The 17883-nt window shown below is 34.8% G+C and overlaps 1 protein-coding gene and 1 pseudogene across 1 annotated transcript; one reads left to right on the top strand and one right to left on the bottom strand.

Moving 5' to 3' along the window:
• Window positions 1-1803: 1803 nt before the first annotated feature.
• On the top strand, window positions 1804-5952 carry LOC120120962 (glycosyltransferase BC10-like). The gene is made up of 2 exons (XM_039140449.1): window positions 1804-2629; window positions 4671-5952. Exons 1-2 carry the CDS (start codon window positions 2087-2089, stop codon window positions 5310-5312), a joined length of 1185 nt encoding a protein of 394 aa, XP_038996380.1. The 5' UTR covers window positions 1804-2086; the 3' UTR covers window positions 5313-5952.
• A 26-nt stretch (window positions 5953-5978) lies between these two features.
• LOC120120961 lies at window positions 5979-12012 on the bottom strand (annotated as a pseudogene).
• Window positions 12013-17883: the final 5871 nt, after the last annotated feature.

The following is a 17883-nucleotide window of genomic DNA, read 5'->3' on the forward strand; positions in this document are numbered from 1 at the left end:
AGAGGGGGTTGTTGGTGAATCAGTTCGGTTGGTGGGGGTTGCAGCGGGAAACCCAGGGTTAAAGTTCTGGATTCTACGGGATTTTGTTGACTCGGCTTGAAGTCGGCGGCTGGAGATCTTTACGGAGGCGTCGGAAACGGCGGGAACGGCTCCCTTTCCTGGCGGCGACGGCATGTGGCTAACCCTAAATTTAGGGTTAGCCAAAATATTAACATAATGGGCCATTAGGGTTTTGTAATTTGGGCCTGCTGGAACTTTGTACCATTTGGTTTCAGACCTGGGTCTGTTTTGTATTTTGGGACGGTCTCGAGTTTGTAATGGGACCTGCAAAACATAATAAAAATAATATATATTAATATACTTTTAATATTTAATTAATTATTAAAATTATAATTTAAATAGTAATTTAAATATAACTTAAGAATGTTCGAATTTAAGAGCCGACGAAAACTAGTGTCTATAATATGTAAAAAATATTTTAATTAACTTTTAAATATTAGATTTAGTCCATTGGTTTAGGCTTTGCTTAGTTACTAACTTATCTTGTGTTCAAATGCAATTAAGCTATCTTGATAACAATGGTAAGAATTGGCTCAGCAGTAGGCTTGCGTAGGCTACTCTTGAGACCCAATTCTAGTTCTTTTAGGTGTCAAAACTTCTCTTCAATTCAAAAGATGACGTGTCACTTTTAGATTAGATTGGAAATTTATTTAAATTAATTAATTTAAAATTAAAAAAGCCCTCTAATTAGGTAATTACATGTCTCATAATTTGATTGGAGAAATAAATTTATTAAATTAAATTGAAATTAGTACCAACATGAGAAGATGTATAAGGATTAAATATGTAATTATATTAATTTTGTTAATGGTCATATAATCACTCCCATTAAATGTTAACGGCAAGTAGTTATATCGAAACCAATTAAATAATTAGGTGGGCATATTGATACAATTTTGAAAATGGTGGTCATACCGGCATCAAACCCATAGTTGGGTGGTCATGCAAGTAGTTTACCTAATTTATAATAACGCTGCAGTTAGCTATAATCTAATTTTTGTTAAATTTGAAGTTGTACGAACATCTATAAAAATTTGTGAAATTATCCATTGAAATTGAGAATATTATTGCATGATATATGTGTATGACATTCAACATCACCAGTTTTCTTTAAATCTTTCCTTACTTGTATCTTAGGCTAGTAAGGTCCTTGAGACAGTTTGTGCTTTTGGAGTCTCTTGCATTCTTTACATAATCATGAAAGTGAAAAGGACATGTCAGAACTCCATTTGAATCGCTTGAAGAACTTAGCCTAGAAATATGATCCATTGGCATTAATGCATCTACAACTTGACAAGGTATCAATCAAACTCGAAGTATTATGTACTATTTGAAAGCATAAAAAACCCATTTTTCATCTACTGTAAATATATTTGAATTGTTTAATGATGATGGAGACCGAAAGAATGTTCCACAACGACCATGTTAGCGATGAAGAAAATGAATAATGTTGATGAGAATTGAAGAAATAGAGGATGAAGAAGACGAACAATGTTGAAATTTCCCAATCCAAGACAGAAAAAAAGAACATGCTGATACAGCAATCCTGTTGGACTTCACTGGGCAATGCCATCATCCGCTTTTGAATGTAATATGCTAATGCCAATACGCGGCGTTAAATACCGGAAAAAAACATTTTGAGTACTATTTGTCTTTTTCATAATTAATTAATGTTTTTAATTGGTTGGGCTATTAGCCCAGTTGCTTTCTGTCAACAGCAGAAATCAAAAATCAAAGTAGGAAAACATCCGTAGTCTCCTCCCCCTGGGTCGTACCAAAGAATCATGGAACTTTGAAAACAATATTCAGGGTATTGAAAATTAGTGGATCTTTGGACCTGCTAATTCAAAGCGAGTCGATTCGTTCATTTATTGCTTGTGAAATATTTTGGTATTTGGATTGATCGCGATCTTGATCGTGATCTCCTTTGTTTTGAATTGGTTTGCGTTGTTGAAGGAAGAAGAAGAAAAGGGTCAAATCTGTTTGTGGAATTGCCTGTTTGGGAAAGGGAAAATCAGAAGAAAGCATGGTGAGAAGCAGAGGAGATAAAGAAGATGCCGAGAAGTACAGTGGCTTGCTGAAATTGGTTCAGATTCTCTCGTTTCTGGTGGTTTTCGTCGCCGGGATTATCATCGGATTAGCCACCAGCGCTCACATAAACACCTATTTCTCTCCCCAAGCGCAGCTGTTCTCGACTTCGACGGTCACTTCTTTTCAAGTCTCCAGCAGCAAAGCCAATTGCAGTCAATCTCGAGCTCCATGTCCAGAACCGAACTGTCTTTCCATGGATGCCTTCCTTCATCCAACGAATTTGACTCATAAACTATCTGATGATGAGTTGTTCTGGAGAGCTTCATTGACGCCTTACAAAAAAGTGTACCCGTTTCCCAGACTGCCAAAGGTGGCCTTCATGTTTATCACTAGAGGGCCTTTGCCTTTCATGCCTTTGTGGGAGAGGTTCTTTAAGGACCATGATAAGTATTTCTCCATTTATCTCCATACTCCTCCCGATTATTACCTCAATGCCTCCATAGACTCTCCTTTCCATGGGAGACAGATCCCTAGTCAGGTACCATTTCAATGTTTATCGAACACCGATTCATGTTAGATTTGAGGGTTTTATATTTTTTTGTACTAATTATGACATTGGCTGATGGATGCTTGAAATTTTCGGTAAACATTTTCTGTTCAAAAAACTCTACTTGTGCTTCATTGAAACTTAGGGAAATGGTCATTTTGTGAATATGAAACTTGGATGCAACTCCGCTCGATATGCTATTTACATTGTAGAGACAATTCAATATTGTTAGAGAACATTAGGGTCTAAGGGATTCAGTTATTGTTGTTAGTAAGATGTAAGTTGTTTGGGATTAGATGGAGTTTTGATGCTTTTTGGAGTGTTGTTGAACTGTAAACAATGGTTAAATGCCATGCATGATAAAGTTGGAAAGAGATGTAAGAATTATAAAGCCGTTCATTCACATATTTTATGAGGTGTTTGTATTCTTGGGGAGAAATATTGCAATATACATGTGCTATTCCTTTCCTAGATTTTCCAAGTAGAAGATTTAGAAACCATTTTTTCCATTTTATATTCAGATGATTGTTTATTACAATTCCTCCAGAGTCATTTTAAGAGTTTCGATGCTGAAATCTACGCCTGTAAACGAACACGAATGAGGGTATGTTTATGTTCATTTGCTTAATTTTAACCTAATAAACGAATGAACACGAACAACTAAACAAATTGAATTTCTTGTTCGTGTTCGTTCGTCAAGGAATTTAGCTTGTTCGTATTTGTTTATGTTCGTTCGTTTAAACGAACAAACGAATGCAAATGAACAAACGAACGTAAACGAACAAACATAAAATGTAACTTTCTTTTAAATCAATTAAAAATTCTTAAAAGAATATAAGTAAACGAACATAAATATAAATTTAATTAAATTAACGAACATAAACTAATGCATACTGAATGTAAACGAACAAATTACCGAACATAAACGAACGGATTATCGAATGTTCATGAACGTAAATGATCGAACTTACCGTTTGTTCGTGTTCGTTTATTTAACTAAACAAACAGAAAATCTTATTCATGTTCGTTCGTTTAATAAATAAATGAACTTTCCACCGAGCAGTTCACAAACTATTTGCTGAACGTTCGGTTCGTTTACTGGCCTAATGAAATCTGCCGTGGCATCTGTATAAATAATGAGTTTTGTCTCTCTTCCACCACTATCCATAAAGAGGTTTTAGATCTCAGGACTTCCAGCTTCAAACCTTCTAGCATAAAGTCTATCAAATTCTTTAAACTTTTGTCATGAACCAATAAAAATCCTTCTTATTCTTGATGTTCATGGCATTTAATTTTTTTTTTAAATTCACTATCCTATTTTCCACTTCACACCTTTTTGTTTTTTTTAATCTTATATCCATCTTCTCAGCTCAATCCTATTCAATCCTTTAATTGCAGAAGCTCATCCTTCTTAATTTCGTTAGCCATGGTGATGCATAAGAAAATAGTGAGAATCAATGTAGAATGACATAGTTCTTATTCCTCTGGTTAAGAATGTGACATCAACACTCGTTATGATTTTATTGCTCCCCGATTGTCATCAAGGAAGGTATAAATAGCTGTCCTCTGGAACGTTACCTGCACTGACAAATGACATATGATATGATTGCCTCTTAACCTGTGTTATTCTCTTCTTTGGTCCACTTTCTTCTGTTCGGTTGCCTCTGTTTTTCCCCCATCTTCATTATTATTATTAATATTTTGGAACTACTGTTTTTTGCCATATTCTTGCTAAAGTCACTTTATTGTTTCCTCTAGTAATAGTAGTAGTAATAGTAAGAGAGAGAGAGAGAGAGAGAGAGATAAGTGGGAAATTCTGCTTTTAGGTCTTAACAAATCAATGGTTAAATTGGTTTAAGCACTTGGGACCAGTAAAACCACATTTAGCATGAATTTTTCTTTCTTTCTGAAATACATTAACTTTGTCATTTCTGATCAAGTATATCCATACACACACATATATATATATATATGTATGTATGTATGTATTTATTTATTTATTTATTTCACGTGCCTATTTTCATTTGTTCAGCGTGTGGAATGGGGGACTGTTTCACTGGCTGATGCAGAGAGGCGGCTACTAGCCAATGCACTGCTTGACTTCTCAAACGAGCGATTTGTTCTTCTTTCTGAGAGCTGCATCCCACTCTATAACTTCCCAACTGTCTACAAGTATTTCATCGGTTCTAGCTACAGTTTTGTTGAGTCATACGATGATCCCACCCGCTACGGTCGCGGTCGCTACAACCGCAAGATGCTTCCCCACATTAAGCTCTATCAATGGCGAAAAGGATCACAATGGTTTGAGATGCAACGTTCAGTTGCCTCGTACATTGTCTCAGACACCAAGTACTACAACCTTTTCAAGAAGTATTGTAAGCCTGCTTGCTATCCAGATGAGCATTACATTCCAACTTTCTTGAATATGTTCCATGGATCAATGAATGCAAACCGGACTGTGACTTGGGTCGACTGGTCAATGGGAGGCCCTCATCCAGCAATGCACGAGGGAGTTAGTGTCACAGAGGGTTTTATACAAGCTATAAGGAATAACGGGACACTTTGTGCATATAACGACGAGCAAACATCCATGTGTTATCTCTTTGCGCGAAAGTTTGCTCCTAGTGCATTGGAGCCTTTGCTCAACCTCAGCTCGTCTGTGATGAACTTTTGACAGATTAATCAGGCAATGGTTGAGATTCTCCTTACCCCTTTCATTTTTACAGGTTTCTATCATTGTCATCCAATTTTGATCACTAACTTTGGTTCATATGTACAGATAGGTTCAACCACAATTGTTCTCTTGCAAAAATTTTGGAAGAAAATAGATCAGCTTTAATTTTTGTTTTTGCAGAAAGGATTATTGTCCCCATTGATTTTAAAAATGATTCTGCATTGTTGTTAATTGCAAACAAAAATTACAAAATCCCAATGTTTTTCTCTTGAATAATATACCTTGCTTTCCTGTAGGCCTGGTTTGAGTGCCTCCATTGACAATGTTCTGAGATTGAAGCATAATCATAAAGAGCAGTAATGTTAACAAATGTTTCTATCCATCAACCGTAAATCTTAAAAATTATCTTACAAGCAGCAGTACAATATCCAACAGAAATTACATAATCTTATGGAAATTTTAAGTTTTCAAGCTTTTTCAGAGATGAATCGTTTGAATCATTTGAGAAGAGACCACTTGAACCATGCAATAATCTAGTTTGCAAAATCTCAAAACTTCAAGGTTCCAGCGTACAAGCATCTCGTCCGGGAGGTTTCTTGGATCTCTGTTGTCCTTTCACACTAATCTTGATGATTTGAGGGGGAAATGTGCAGAAACTTTGTTAGGACTACTTGAAACCAGAACCAGATGCGGCGGAGTTGTTTTCAAAGCCTCCTGGGAACAAACACAGGAAGTTGGTTCGGGACTGAGTCCCTTTTGAATATAGACTCTCGAGGCAAGTTCAGACCAACATTTTCTTGAGCTTCCCTTGAACCCAAACCCTTATCATTTCTCATACTATCTCTAACCGGAACACTCAAAAGTGGGCCACCAAAGAAAATAGTCTCCTGTATACAATAGCTTCTCTGCCTGTTGTGCCGGACCCCTTGCAGCCAAAGATGACTCATGCGGTGGAAAAACTGCCCTTCTAGCCTGCGTGCTAGTTTCTCCACTAGAATTTGGCAAACCTATTTGCATGGATGACCTATTCCGAGCATCAGTGGCAGTGACAGGGACAGATAAATACCTACCAGCTTCTTGATCCCATACAACCGAAGTCCTTTTGACATCTCTAAGAAGGGAAGCGGCAGGAGCAGAAAGCAACAATGGATCAACAGTCCCACTCTTGTGCATTACCCTTTCATCAGAAGCAGACGGGCCAGGCCTGATGGGATTGTTGGTAGCAGGTAATTGAGCGTTAGACATAAAGGTACGATCACCTTGAGGTTGAGATAGTGGGCTAAGCGTGACCGACTCATGAATGTGGCTTGGACTGCTGAAGCTACTTACACTCTGAGTTCCTGTTTCATACTCATCACGGCTACCTTGACTCGGCGCAAAAGAGTTTCCTAGTGGCGATAATCGTTGATCATTCTTTATCTCTTTATTTGCACCTGTATCTGTGCTAATACTACTTCTAATGCTCAGGTTTCCACTGGAACTAAGATCAGGATCTCCCATACGATGGTTATTAACAGGCCGTAGAACAGAAGAAGATGCTCTTGCTCTGGCTGCTGCCCTCATGGCATCAGTAGAATCTAACTTGGCCAGCTTCCACGCACTAATACGGACAGGCCTTTTGGGTCCCTTGTTCCCTCTTTCTGCAAAACCAGCTGCATCTGGGTCAACAGTGGATGGGAGCATTCCAGGCTCCAAATGGGGCACTACTTCATCCTGATGTAGCCATATCCAACAGAGGTTTTAACTCATCCGTATTATACTAAAAAATACATATCAATGGGAGAACATAGACGCAAAAGGCGACAGACACACAACTCCAAAAGTAGGATGAATCTACTTCCTTGAAGGTAGGCTCAAATTAATTATAATGAAAAAGGCATCATAGAACTTATCACATGAACAAATTTAAGCAACTTTTTACGACTGCAGTGCCATAGAACCTTCCATGTTGTATTCATATATACAGCCTAGCTCTAAACTCATAAATACTTGAGGTCTAAAATTTTCAGATTTCAGTAATTTGAATCATGTCCATTGTCCAGCAACCCTAAGAATAACTTAAATGTTCTCTACTGTTAGATTGCGTTACTTTATGGGTTTCATACAAACAAAACAAATATAGCAAACATTTAAATGGAAGTACCTGATAATCCACAAAAACTCTAGGAGGGGTACACCATGCTCCCTTGTACTGAAGGCCAAGAGAACTTCCACCGCTCATGCTGGTTGTAGCTGATCCAGATGGAGAATACATCACATTCGGCATTTCCTCATCCACGGATGCTCCAGCAGGGGCTTCACTCATTGCTCTCATTGCCACAACATATTCGTAGGTTGTAATACCCTGATTCCATGCAAATTTTAAAACTGCCATACTGTCTTCCCAATAAGATAACTCTATTTACCTTATATCATTAAATCCAGGTACTAAAATGTACAAATTTCAAAAACTACGACTCTGGCTATAAATGTGAATGTCTTCAAAATTTGACATCTTATAACCAGAAACTAGTGCACTGCAAAAACAACAGTAATGGCTCATTTCTAGGAGACTTACCTTTCTGATTAGTATAATGTGGAAGAAGAAAAGTTCACCCAGTGGTACACAAGCCAGGAAAGAAACTGCAGTACATACCGCCTACAAAATTTTGGATCAAACTCAAATACTTACGAGCATAAAAAATCAGAAGTTTCATATCAACTTCAAAGTGTTTGCTAAGGGGTGTACCACTACTGTTGCAAATGGAGCACGAGAAAAACCATTTCCAAGCCTATCAATAATCTCAGTCTCCATACCCTTCTTGTTAACAAAGCAGCTAACTAAGACAGCAATACCGACACCAGCTTCCATAACTAGCTGAACCACGAAGAGAGAAGCATCATCAGAATCTGGGCAATATGATTTTCATATAAAAAGCAATTGACTAAAAAGCATACCCAAACACTACTGATGGCCATGAGAGAGATGAATGTGAATAATTTTGTTGTCCTACACAATTGTTTAGCCACTGCAGTCACATATGAGATGAAGATTATTTCCACAAACAAATAACCAGATTATGTCAATACTATATAAGTTGAAAGGTGTTCTATTACAATTATGACCATAAAGAACACTTGAAGCAACATGAAAAATATTTACCCGGCAGTGATGATCAAAACCATCTACACATTTATCACTTCTACAATGTTTACTAAACTTGCGCACCTGCACGTGGAAATCATTCATGAGTTAGAAAGAAAGCCATGCACCATTTTAAGATATTGCCAACCTTTCAATTCCTGATCAGCAAAATGTTTGAATATAACAATCAAGTGTTCCATTGATCAACACCCCAGCCCCCACAAAAACTGTCAAGGCTTGATTTAGTTAAAAAGAAAAGATTTTAATCAATGAAAAAAAAACTAATGGACCAATACCTTTCTATATGTTTTTTTTTGTCTTGATTGTTGGAATCCAAATATTTGGTCTAAGATGTTCAGTTTTTTGCAATCAGCTCTATTTTCACTATTTCCTTACAATACATCTGGCAGTAGCATTGACAGAAGCAGATAGAAGTAACAGCCTGTAGTCACGTGGACTTGTAGTGGATGATAAGATTGGTGCTAAGCATGTCATGTGAAAATGCAAGAGAGTAGTGAAGAAAAAATAGTAGAAAATAGCGGACTAGAGGTACCGAGGCACCATGAACATGCTAATGAAAATGTAGTGCATATTTCCCTTTATTTGATCTCTGGCAACATTAATTCTGACTCAAGAAGGTTACCCTACTCCCACTCCCACTCCACCCCAATTGCATGAAGAACAAGATAAAAGCAAGTTTACAAATTTATTGTGGAGAATGTTAAGCACACCATGGACATAAAATTACAAAAAGATGGTAAAACTTAAAGCTAATATAATATGATAAAAGGGGTAGCCAAATAGGTTCCAAAATACCTCGGCATTGCACAATGTGCAGAACAAAGCATCTTCATTGCCTTGCTCAGCAGGTGGTTCGCTTGCGACAATCTTCATGAACAAATAAATCACAAAAGATTCCTCCAATGAAACAAGATTTCCTGCTTGCATACTGTGTTGAAGAATCTATATTTTCAGGATCTCCCACTGAACCTTTCATACTTGAGTTCGGTGCTGCCCTGGAACTTCTGGAAACGGTTGATGGTGATGAATGCAGCCCACTGCCAACATCATCATTCTTTCTGGGTAAATCCTTCACTGACAACCCATGGTTTTCAAATTTGTTTGATCCACCATTAAATTTTGACATGATGCCAGGATCAGCTGGGTTAATTGCAGTGCACCGAACATAAAGTATAAAAACAAGGAGTGCCTGCATAGCAATCAAAAGAATGGTAGTGACATAGGACTTAGTGGTCATGCTTGTATTGCATTAAGCAAATTAAAAAAGGAAAAATCTTTTTTCACCAAAATTATTTGCTCTAAATCTGTAGCAGGTATTGGAAATGTCCTAGATTTGTAATCTAGTATATCTTTCATACAAAAAAAAAGTATAATAAAGGATTTTTTGTAGCCCTAGTATAGATAAATAAAATAAATGAATTCGCATACCACGAGTGAGTAAGCTGCAACCAGAGCATATTCCCAGATGCGCCCTCCAAGGAAAGGAGCGAAGAAAGCATAAAATGCAACCACTAACAAGCAGAATACAGTACTTGCAACAACCTATAAAAAAAATCAAAATAAAGAGTTTAAGATCAATATCAAGGAAATATAATCATACGTAAGTAATCTGAAAGAGTTATTGATAGGTGCCATTTGCATGTGCGTGCAACACAAAGTTAATCACAAAAAAGACAATGACAATGCTGGAGAACCACTTTGAAATGTCTTTTACTCTTTCCAGGTTCTATAGCTGGAAATGTTACTTGATTTTTCTCCTTAAAGAGAAAATTAAGGGGGGAAGGAAGGTTAGAAGGAGGAGATCTCTAGCCTAAGTTATAGTTTGTATTATATTTGAAAATAGACACCATAATAAAGCAGAACATCTCAGACATATTTATCTTAAAAAATATTCACTAATAATTTCAATACTCAACAGATTTGACTCATTGAAGAAACTTAAAGCACAGATCATCTCAAACCAATGCTTCCCATGCTTTGCCTGGTATCAGTTTTAGTCTATCACATTTTTCTTAGTTGAGGTTCCTCTAAAGAGGAGGTTGACCTATCTTTGAAATTTAGGCTTGACGTTAAGATAAAGTGTAAACTAGATGCATAGTTCAAAACCCAATAAATGAACACAGCCGAGAAGCATGTTGTTGATAATCAAGTACCATACTGGCCAGATACATGGATTAGGATCAAACAAATGCTTCACTACCTCCAAAAAGATGTTATATAACAATGAACCCTCCCCCGAATAACTATGTTAGAAACATGTGTATCTCTGAACCTCTAGAACACTGCCACTTGTTTTACCAAACATGTGCCTTAATTTGTCTTCTTCTTACACTGATCAGGATAGTTGGATAAAACCATTTAAGTGTACCCATATCAGAAACTTGTTTAGGAAACAAGTGGTGCAAGCCGAAAGTAACTGGCAGAAAGTAGGACTAGTTTGAGAATCAAACACGGATTGAATCTCATTCTCATCCTTCCAGATCAGGCTGAGAGATAACGTTCAGAATAAATTACAATCAGGCTCCAGGTTCTGTACATAGCTTCCTTTCCTATGGTTTCCTAATCCATTGAATGAAGTATGCCTAATATAAAGATGGCTGCTTTCATCCAGTTAACATTCGGAGACAGATTTAAAGGAGCTGCAAGAAGTGAGACAAAGTCGGGAATCATTTGGGAGTCCAACCACATTTGAGTCCAACCACAACCCACTTAAAGATAGTGTTCTTAATAAACTACTGTGAGAAAACACAGAAACATAACACCCTCAGACAAAAAAACTATTCGTGCGGTCGTGCCGTATATACTTAGACTATCAACTCTAGCTAGCACCATCACTTGATTACGCAGATGGCTTCTCTGGTATGAAAAGGAAAATAAGATTCATTCCTCCTTTCCTTCTCTAACTGAAGACCATAAGCAATTCTAGTGAACAAACCGGAACTGTGGAATCCAGAATCTTTCCTCATCCAGACAGTTAATAACCGAAACATTACTAAAATCCAACGCAACCCTACTGAATTAAAAGAACCTAGAATTAATTCATAGAAAAACGAACTCTCACAGCATCAATGTATTAATTCAAAGCTATGGTACTGCACAGAGCTTAGAAACAAACACAGCAGAAAACGTACAATGAGCCACGCTAATCCATCAAATCGAAGAAAGTCAATGCTATTCACACAAAATTAAGCAGCAAACAGCTAATCCCCACAGAGAAAACATGGATCCAACATAAATTTAGAACATTTTCTTGTCGAAACATGCATGAAAAACAAAAGAAAAAGGGACATTACCTGAAAGGTGTGAGCAGGTAGTTGCCATCCATGCTTCCTCACCATAACTGCCCTGCAAAATTCACACCCCTAACACCTACCCAGAAAACCCAAAACCCTACCCAAAAAAAAATACCCTAAGGACGGATTCCCATTATAACACACACACACACACAAAACTAAACGGTTTTGGGGAGAGACAGAAGGAGAAAGAAAAATGGGTTTCCCTCTTAGAAACCAAAGACCAAATTAAGAACACACAGAAGAAGAAGAAAAAAAGTCAGAAAAAAGAGAGAATGTTAGCACTTAGCAATGGGTTTGACAGTATGAAGTGAAGAGTTAGTCTATGAAAAGCAAATGAAAGCAATAAATAAAGGAAGACAGAAGGGGGCAGCATTTAAGGGAAAGGGTGAAAAATAGAAGAAGAGTTATGGAAAGTAGAGAATGTGAGAAACTGTTGAAAAAAAATAAGCAGAAATTGAGAAAAGAGAAAATCGTTGACACACAAAGATATAGTAAGTTACATCCTCCCCGGAACGTAATTCGATGAGACTCACCCACCAATGATAAATCAAGAATTTGCTTTGACTTAGTAACCTAGATATATTCTTGTTTGTTTTCTTTTAAATCACTTATCTATAATACTATCAATCATTTTTCAATGAATATTTAATTTCAATTACCTACAGCAGTTATTAATGCTTAAATCCGTAATTTCTAATAACAATATCAATTTCTTTAATCACTGAAGTAAATTAATTGTGTTTTCTTTGTTTTTGTTTTCCTTTTTCATTTAATTTGTATTTTAAAACTATAGAATCTAATTTGATTAACTTAATCATGGATATATCATACACGTAAATTTATGCAAATTGAACAAAAATATTGGTATCTCATAACTGAATTAAGTACAAATATTAAGTAGAAGTAAAGGACAGAGTAAAATATAAGTGACAACCTGGGCCAGCCAACTCCTCCAAACAAGTTTCCTACTCGCACCCAAATTCTTTTTCATTAATAAGTAAAATAAAGGGTAAAATATGCGAATAGGACTAATTTTAAAATTAAGGGTAAATAATCTCTAACATTATCGGTCCATTCAATTTAAGTCCCTCTGCCTTAACCCTTAACGAATATGTGACATAACCGAGGGACTAAAATTGAACGAGAGTTAATGAGGATTAAAATCGAAAGAATCAATAACATTTAGAACCATGTACTCTTACTTTTTAAATTGGTGTCCAAAGTTAATTAGATCGAAAAATAAAGAGGACTATTCGCATAGTTTACCCAAAAAAATATCGCAAATAGACAAAACTGTCCCTTCAGCTAATATTTCCCTTTGTTCTACCATTAGATTTGATATGCTCCACTTAATGAAAAATAAAAATAAAAAATTTATTTGGACTAATATTGTTTAACAAAAGTATTATTAATTTAAAAAAGTTAGGGAGAGGGCCCAAATCCAAAAGTAGGCTCAAATTTCATATGAGATGACCCAAATGAATTAAAAGTTAGGCACTACACCGTATGTTGAACTCGGGAATTGATTATAAATACCTTTAGCCATTGCATATACCGTATGCATACACCGTAAATTAAACACATAATTAACACAGCGGAAAGGATCAATTATAAATACCTTCAGCCATTACATACACCGTATGTTGAACTCGAGAATTGATTGCATTACCATCGACCACCATGAACTACCACGAACCACTGTTAAGCACATCAAATTTTGTTGCACAAAACTCGAACCGTCAAAGATCTTCTGAGCACACCAAAGGTCTTTTAAGCACTCAAAACACTACTCAGATGAAATAGATTTCCTAGTGCTCTCAAATAAAGTTATTTGGAATGAATTGATTTTTGTACTTATGGACCTTTTGGGTACAAGTATTTATAGTGGTTTTTTATATAGAAAACCACCCCAAAACTGCTTGCCATATCCCACGTACATGAAAATGGAATGTGAAAAGTGGGAATAACTTTTAGAGCAACAGTTTAGCCGTACACGAACCACTCTCCAAGAAACTGCCAACAACACAAGAAATTAGTCATTTAAAATCATACAAAGACCATACAAGAAAAATGTTAAAAATCCAACTAAAAAACTCAAGCAAAATATAGTTACGAACATATCTAATTGTATTGATAAATGAACACCAAAAAGAGATTAAACTACTTAAAATCATAAATTAGGGACGATCAATGTAAGAAACATTCCAATAATACAAATAAACATCATCTTGATCAATCGAGTTAATATCAAATCAAACTGTAAGAAAATGATAAACGAAAAAATGACAAAATGATTGATAAAAAATATTTAAAATATATCAAAATATAGAGAAAGGCGTGACATAAATATATAGTTATTAAAAAAAAGAAGGAAAAATATGATAAAAGAAAATAAAGAAAAATATAAAAAAAATCTACTGTCATCGATCAACACCGAAACTACTAATATAAAAAAGAATAAAATGACTCTTACATATTATTTTAAAATTTTAACTTATATATCTATATCACTAAAATTTATACTACTAAACATGACATGTGTAGCGTGTTTGAACATCTCAATATAATTGAATGAAAATGTAAATATTATCCTAATAACTTAAAATTACAAAAAAATTATAATTCTCTAGATATGTTTGGCCTTACATGGTGTAATTACATTATAAATTTTTTATGCTATGTTTGATAGTACTAATTATAATTACACAACTACATACGATTAATTTTTAAAATAATATTAATTATGAGACTGAAAAATATAATTATAATTGCATGGGGTGTTGGAAAAAATAAAAGGCTCGAATAGGGTTTTGTTGAAATTATTTCTTGAGATGGTGTGATTGCTAGTGTTGGGAAGACATCGGGAATACAATGCATCTTCCCCATTTTTCTTGCAGTTGGAATGTCAAGATTACCATAGGAACAAAGTAGAAGACACATTGTGGTCGCCGCATCTTTCGGAAGATGCATTGTGTTCCTGACGTCTTTCGACGAACACTGTAGCATTCACACTAAACCAGAAAATAAATCTTACGAGACCTTATATGAGGCGATAATTTTTTACACTGCCCTACGTGAGCAATTTTGTCTTGTTCTCTCATATTTCCTTAGGTTATGGATTCTAGACCTACTAAGAACACACTCCTTCCTTCCCTTCTCCTCTAGATATAATTGAGATTGGATTTAAACTTTTTCATATATCTATATACAATTACACTTACTCTTGTCACTCTTTCTACGAGTGTGTTTGATCACTATTATTTAATTCCATATAAAGATAGTTATTGGAAATTCTAATTAACTAAACATATTAGAAATCACATTATAATTACAACTCAATTCCTCCCGTCATATCAAGTTGTACAAATTATAATTACAAAAATATAAATTTAATTTTATAAATAACTACAAATTATTTTTACAATTATTCAAATATTCAATGATAGAATTACCAATAAAACAAATAACTAAAGTTAAAAAAATGTAATTATAATTACCAATAAAAATAAAATAAATTTAATTATAATTACAAATTATTTTTACAATTATTAAGTATTCAATGATAGAATTACCAATAAAATAAATAACTAAAGTTCAAAAAATGTGTTATAAATATATATAATAAACACACGTTAACATGTAGTAATAACAATAATAAATTATAAACTGATATTGTAAGGAACTTAAACAAATGGTATATATTAGAAATTGAAGTCAAGGAAAATCTCTAATGTATATTATGTACCTACTTTGAAAAGTAATATTATCAGCCTCGATCAACTCCTAGAAAAATGATACGAAGTGGAGATGAAGAATCGCTCCCTTGCCATCAAAAATAAAGAAGGGGAATTAATTGTCAAAGTCGACATGATTCAAAATTGTCTATTTACCATTGACATCGAGTCGGGAGAAGTCAAGTGCATAAAGACGACAATTAAAGATGATTCATAGTTATGGCATTTAAGACATGGGCATGCAGGCCTGAAGTTGTTATCAAAGGCAAATATGGTAAAAGGAATGGTAGAGATCAATCCTCCAAATCAATTATGTGAGACATGCATCAAAGGAAAATAACATAGACAAAGTTTCGAAGTTGTCAAATCTTGGCGAGGCATTTGGAGATTGTGCACACAGATATAGCTGGTCCATTTGACATACCATCACTTGGTGGAAATAGGTACTACCTAACTTTTATTGATGATTTTAGTTGAAAAAGTTAGATTTATATCTTGAAAGAAAAATCAAAAGCACTGACGAAATTGAAAGAATTCAAAGCAATTGCAGAAAAGCAAAGTGGACAATATTTAAAGATACTCATATTTGATAAAGGAGACAAATATACATCAGATTTATTTAAAGATTTTTAAAAAGAGCATGGAATCATACATCAGTTGACAATTCGATACACGCCTTAACAAAATGGAGTTGCTGAAAGAAAGAACCGAACAATCCTTGATATGGCAAAAAGTATGATAAAAGGTAAGCACTTACCAAGAAATTTCTAGGTAGAAGCTGTTTGTTGTGTAGTTTATTTGTTGAACAGATGTCCAATAAAGAATGTGAAGCACATGACTTTAAATGAAACATGGAACGGTCATAAACTAGGAGTTGGACATCTCAAAATTTTTGGGTACATCACATATGCACATGTTCCTGAACAAACAAGAAAGAAACTTGATGATAGAGAATAAAATTGTGTTTTCATTGGTTATGATGAAATAAGCAAAGGTTACAGACTTTATAATCCTCTTATCAAGAAGGTAATAATCTCAAGAGATGTCGAGTTCGATGAAGCAGAATATTGGAGATGGAGTAGAGAAGATAAGAAAACTGAATGACTATTTTTTGATGAAGATAAAGATGATAATGATTTTATCAATCAAGATGAACAAAATGATGATCAAGGTCCTCAACAAAATTCAACTACATCACCATCAACAAGCAATAGCAGCAGTGGTAGCAACATACAAAAAAATCCTGAAGTACCTTCCATAGATGTTCGAATATCTACGAGGGAGAGAAGAATTCCATAAAGGTACAATGATTACGAATTAAATAATGTTTCACTTTTTTATTTTACTTGTGAAGAGTGATCTCATAACAAATGAAGAATTGATCGGAGATGACAAGCGGAGAAAAGTTCAGAAAAGAAAAACCAAGTGTGAGGTGAATGTTAGAAATCAAACTTGATTTCTAGAATGTTTGCAAGCATGCATGTGGCAAATTGCAAATACTTGGCAAACTGTATCTACATGTGGCAGCAAAGAGCTTGATAAGGTGGCAGCTTGAAAATGAGTGCTTAACAATTAAGAAGAATTGAGTTGGCGAATAGTTATGTAAATGGTTAACAAAGTAAATTGCTTAAAACGTGGCAGCGCTTTTGATGATTAAATGGAAGCAACTTCAACCACAAAGATATGTCGGCAACACACTTGATAATTAGGTGGTAGCAGCAAATTCAAAGCTTAGCAATTAAGATGGTGAGGCGGTTTAAGCACATTATAAATATATGCTTGTAGTTTAATTTTAATGAGTATGTGTGTGAGAAAAAAAATACAAGAGTAAACAAGTGAAGCTTAACAACGCTTTGGTTGTGTGTAGTATTTGTAGACTAGCTGAAGTTAGTGATTATGGTGTACTTATATTTCGTATTAATAATATTGAACAAGTTATATAATTTATCGAGTTGCTACCAACACTTCCAACATACATATATAATTACACATAATTATATTCAAATCTAATTGTAGGACATCTTTTCAAACAAACCCTAAAAATTAAATACTCAATTTAACAAGATTCGTAAATTATAATAACTGTTTAAATATCTAATACTCAATTACATCCAACTCTAATTCCACGTAACTCTTTAAACGTGCCCTAAGATGTAAATAGCATATATTAGCTAAATATATTTAAGAAACTAATGGTGATTTTCTAGCAAATAGGAATAATTAATTTTATTAGAAAATAAAAAAAATCAAAATTATACAGAGGAGTACTATTGACAATTATTGGGTCATTATGGATGATGGATGTCGAATTTAAAAGAAGATTTCGTCTATTATTGTGTCTTTTGAATTTTCTTTTTATTTTATTTTATGTTTGGATTTTTTATAGACGTGGTCCT

This window comes from Hibiscus syriacus, unplaced genomic scaffold, assembly GCF_006381635.1.
Source record: "Hibiscus syriacus cultivar Baekdansim isolate YM2019G1 unplaced genomic scaffold, ASM638163v2 tig00110356_pilon, whole genome shotgun sequence".
Taxonomy (NCBI): Eukaryota; Viridiplantae; Streptophyta; class Magnoliopsida; order Malvales; family Malvaceae; genus Hibiscus; species Hibiscus syriacus.

What these genes read in the sequence shown, in the direction of transcription:
- LOC120120962 (XM_039140449.1), top strand. Translation starts at nt 2,087, where the DNA reads ATGGTGAGAAGCAGAGGAGATAAAGAAGATGCCGAGAAGTACAGTGGC. An exon ending in GGAGACAGATCCCTAGTCAG is followed by an intron (nt 2,630 to 4,670) that starts GTACCATTTCAA and finishes TCATTTGTTCAG; the next exon opens with CGTGTGGAATGGGGGACTGT.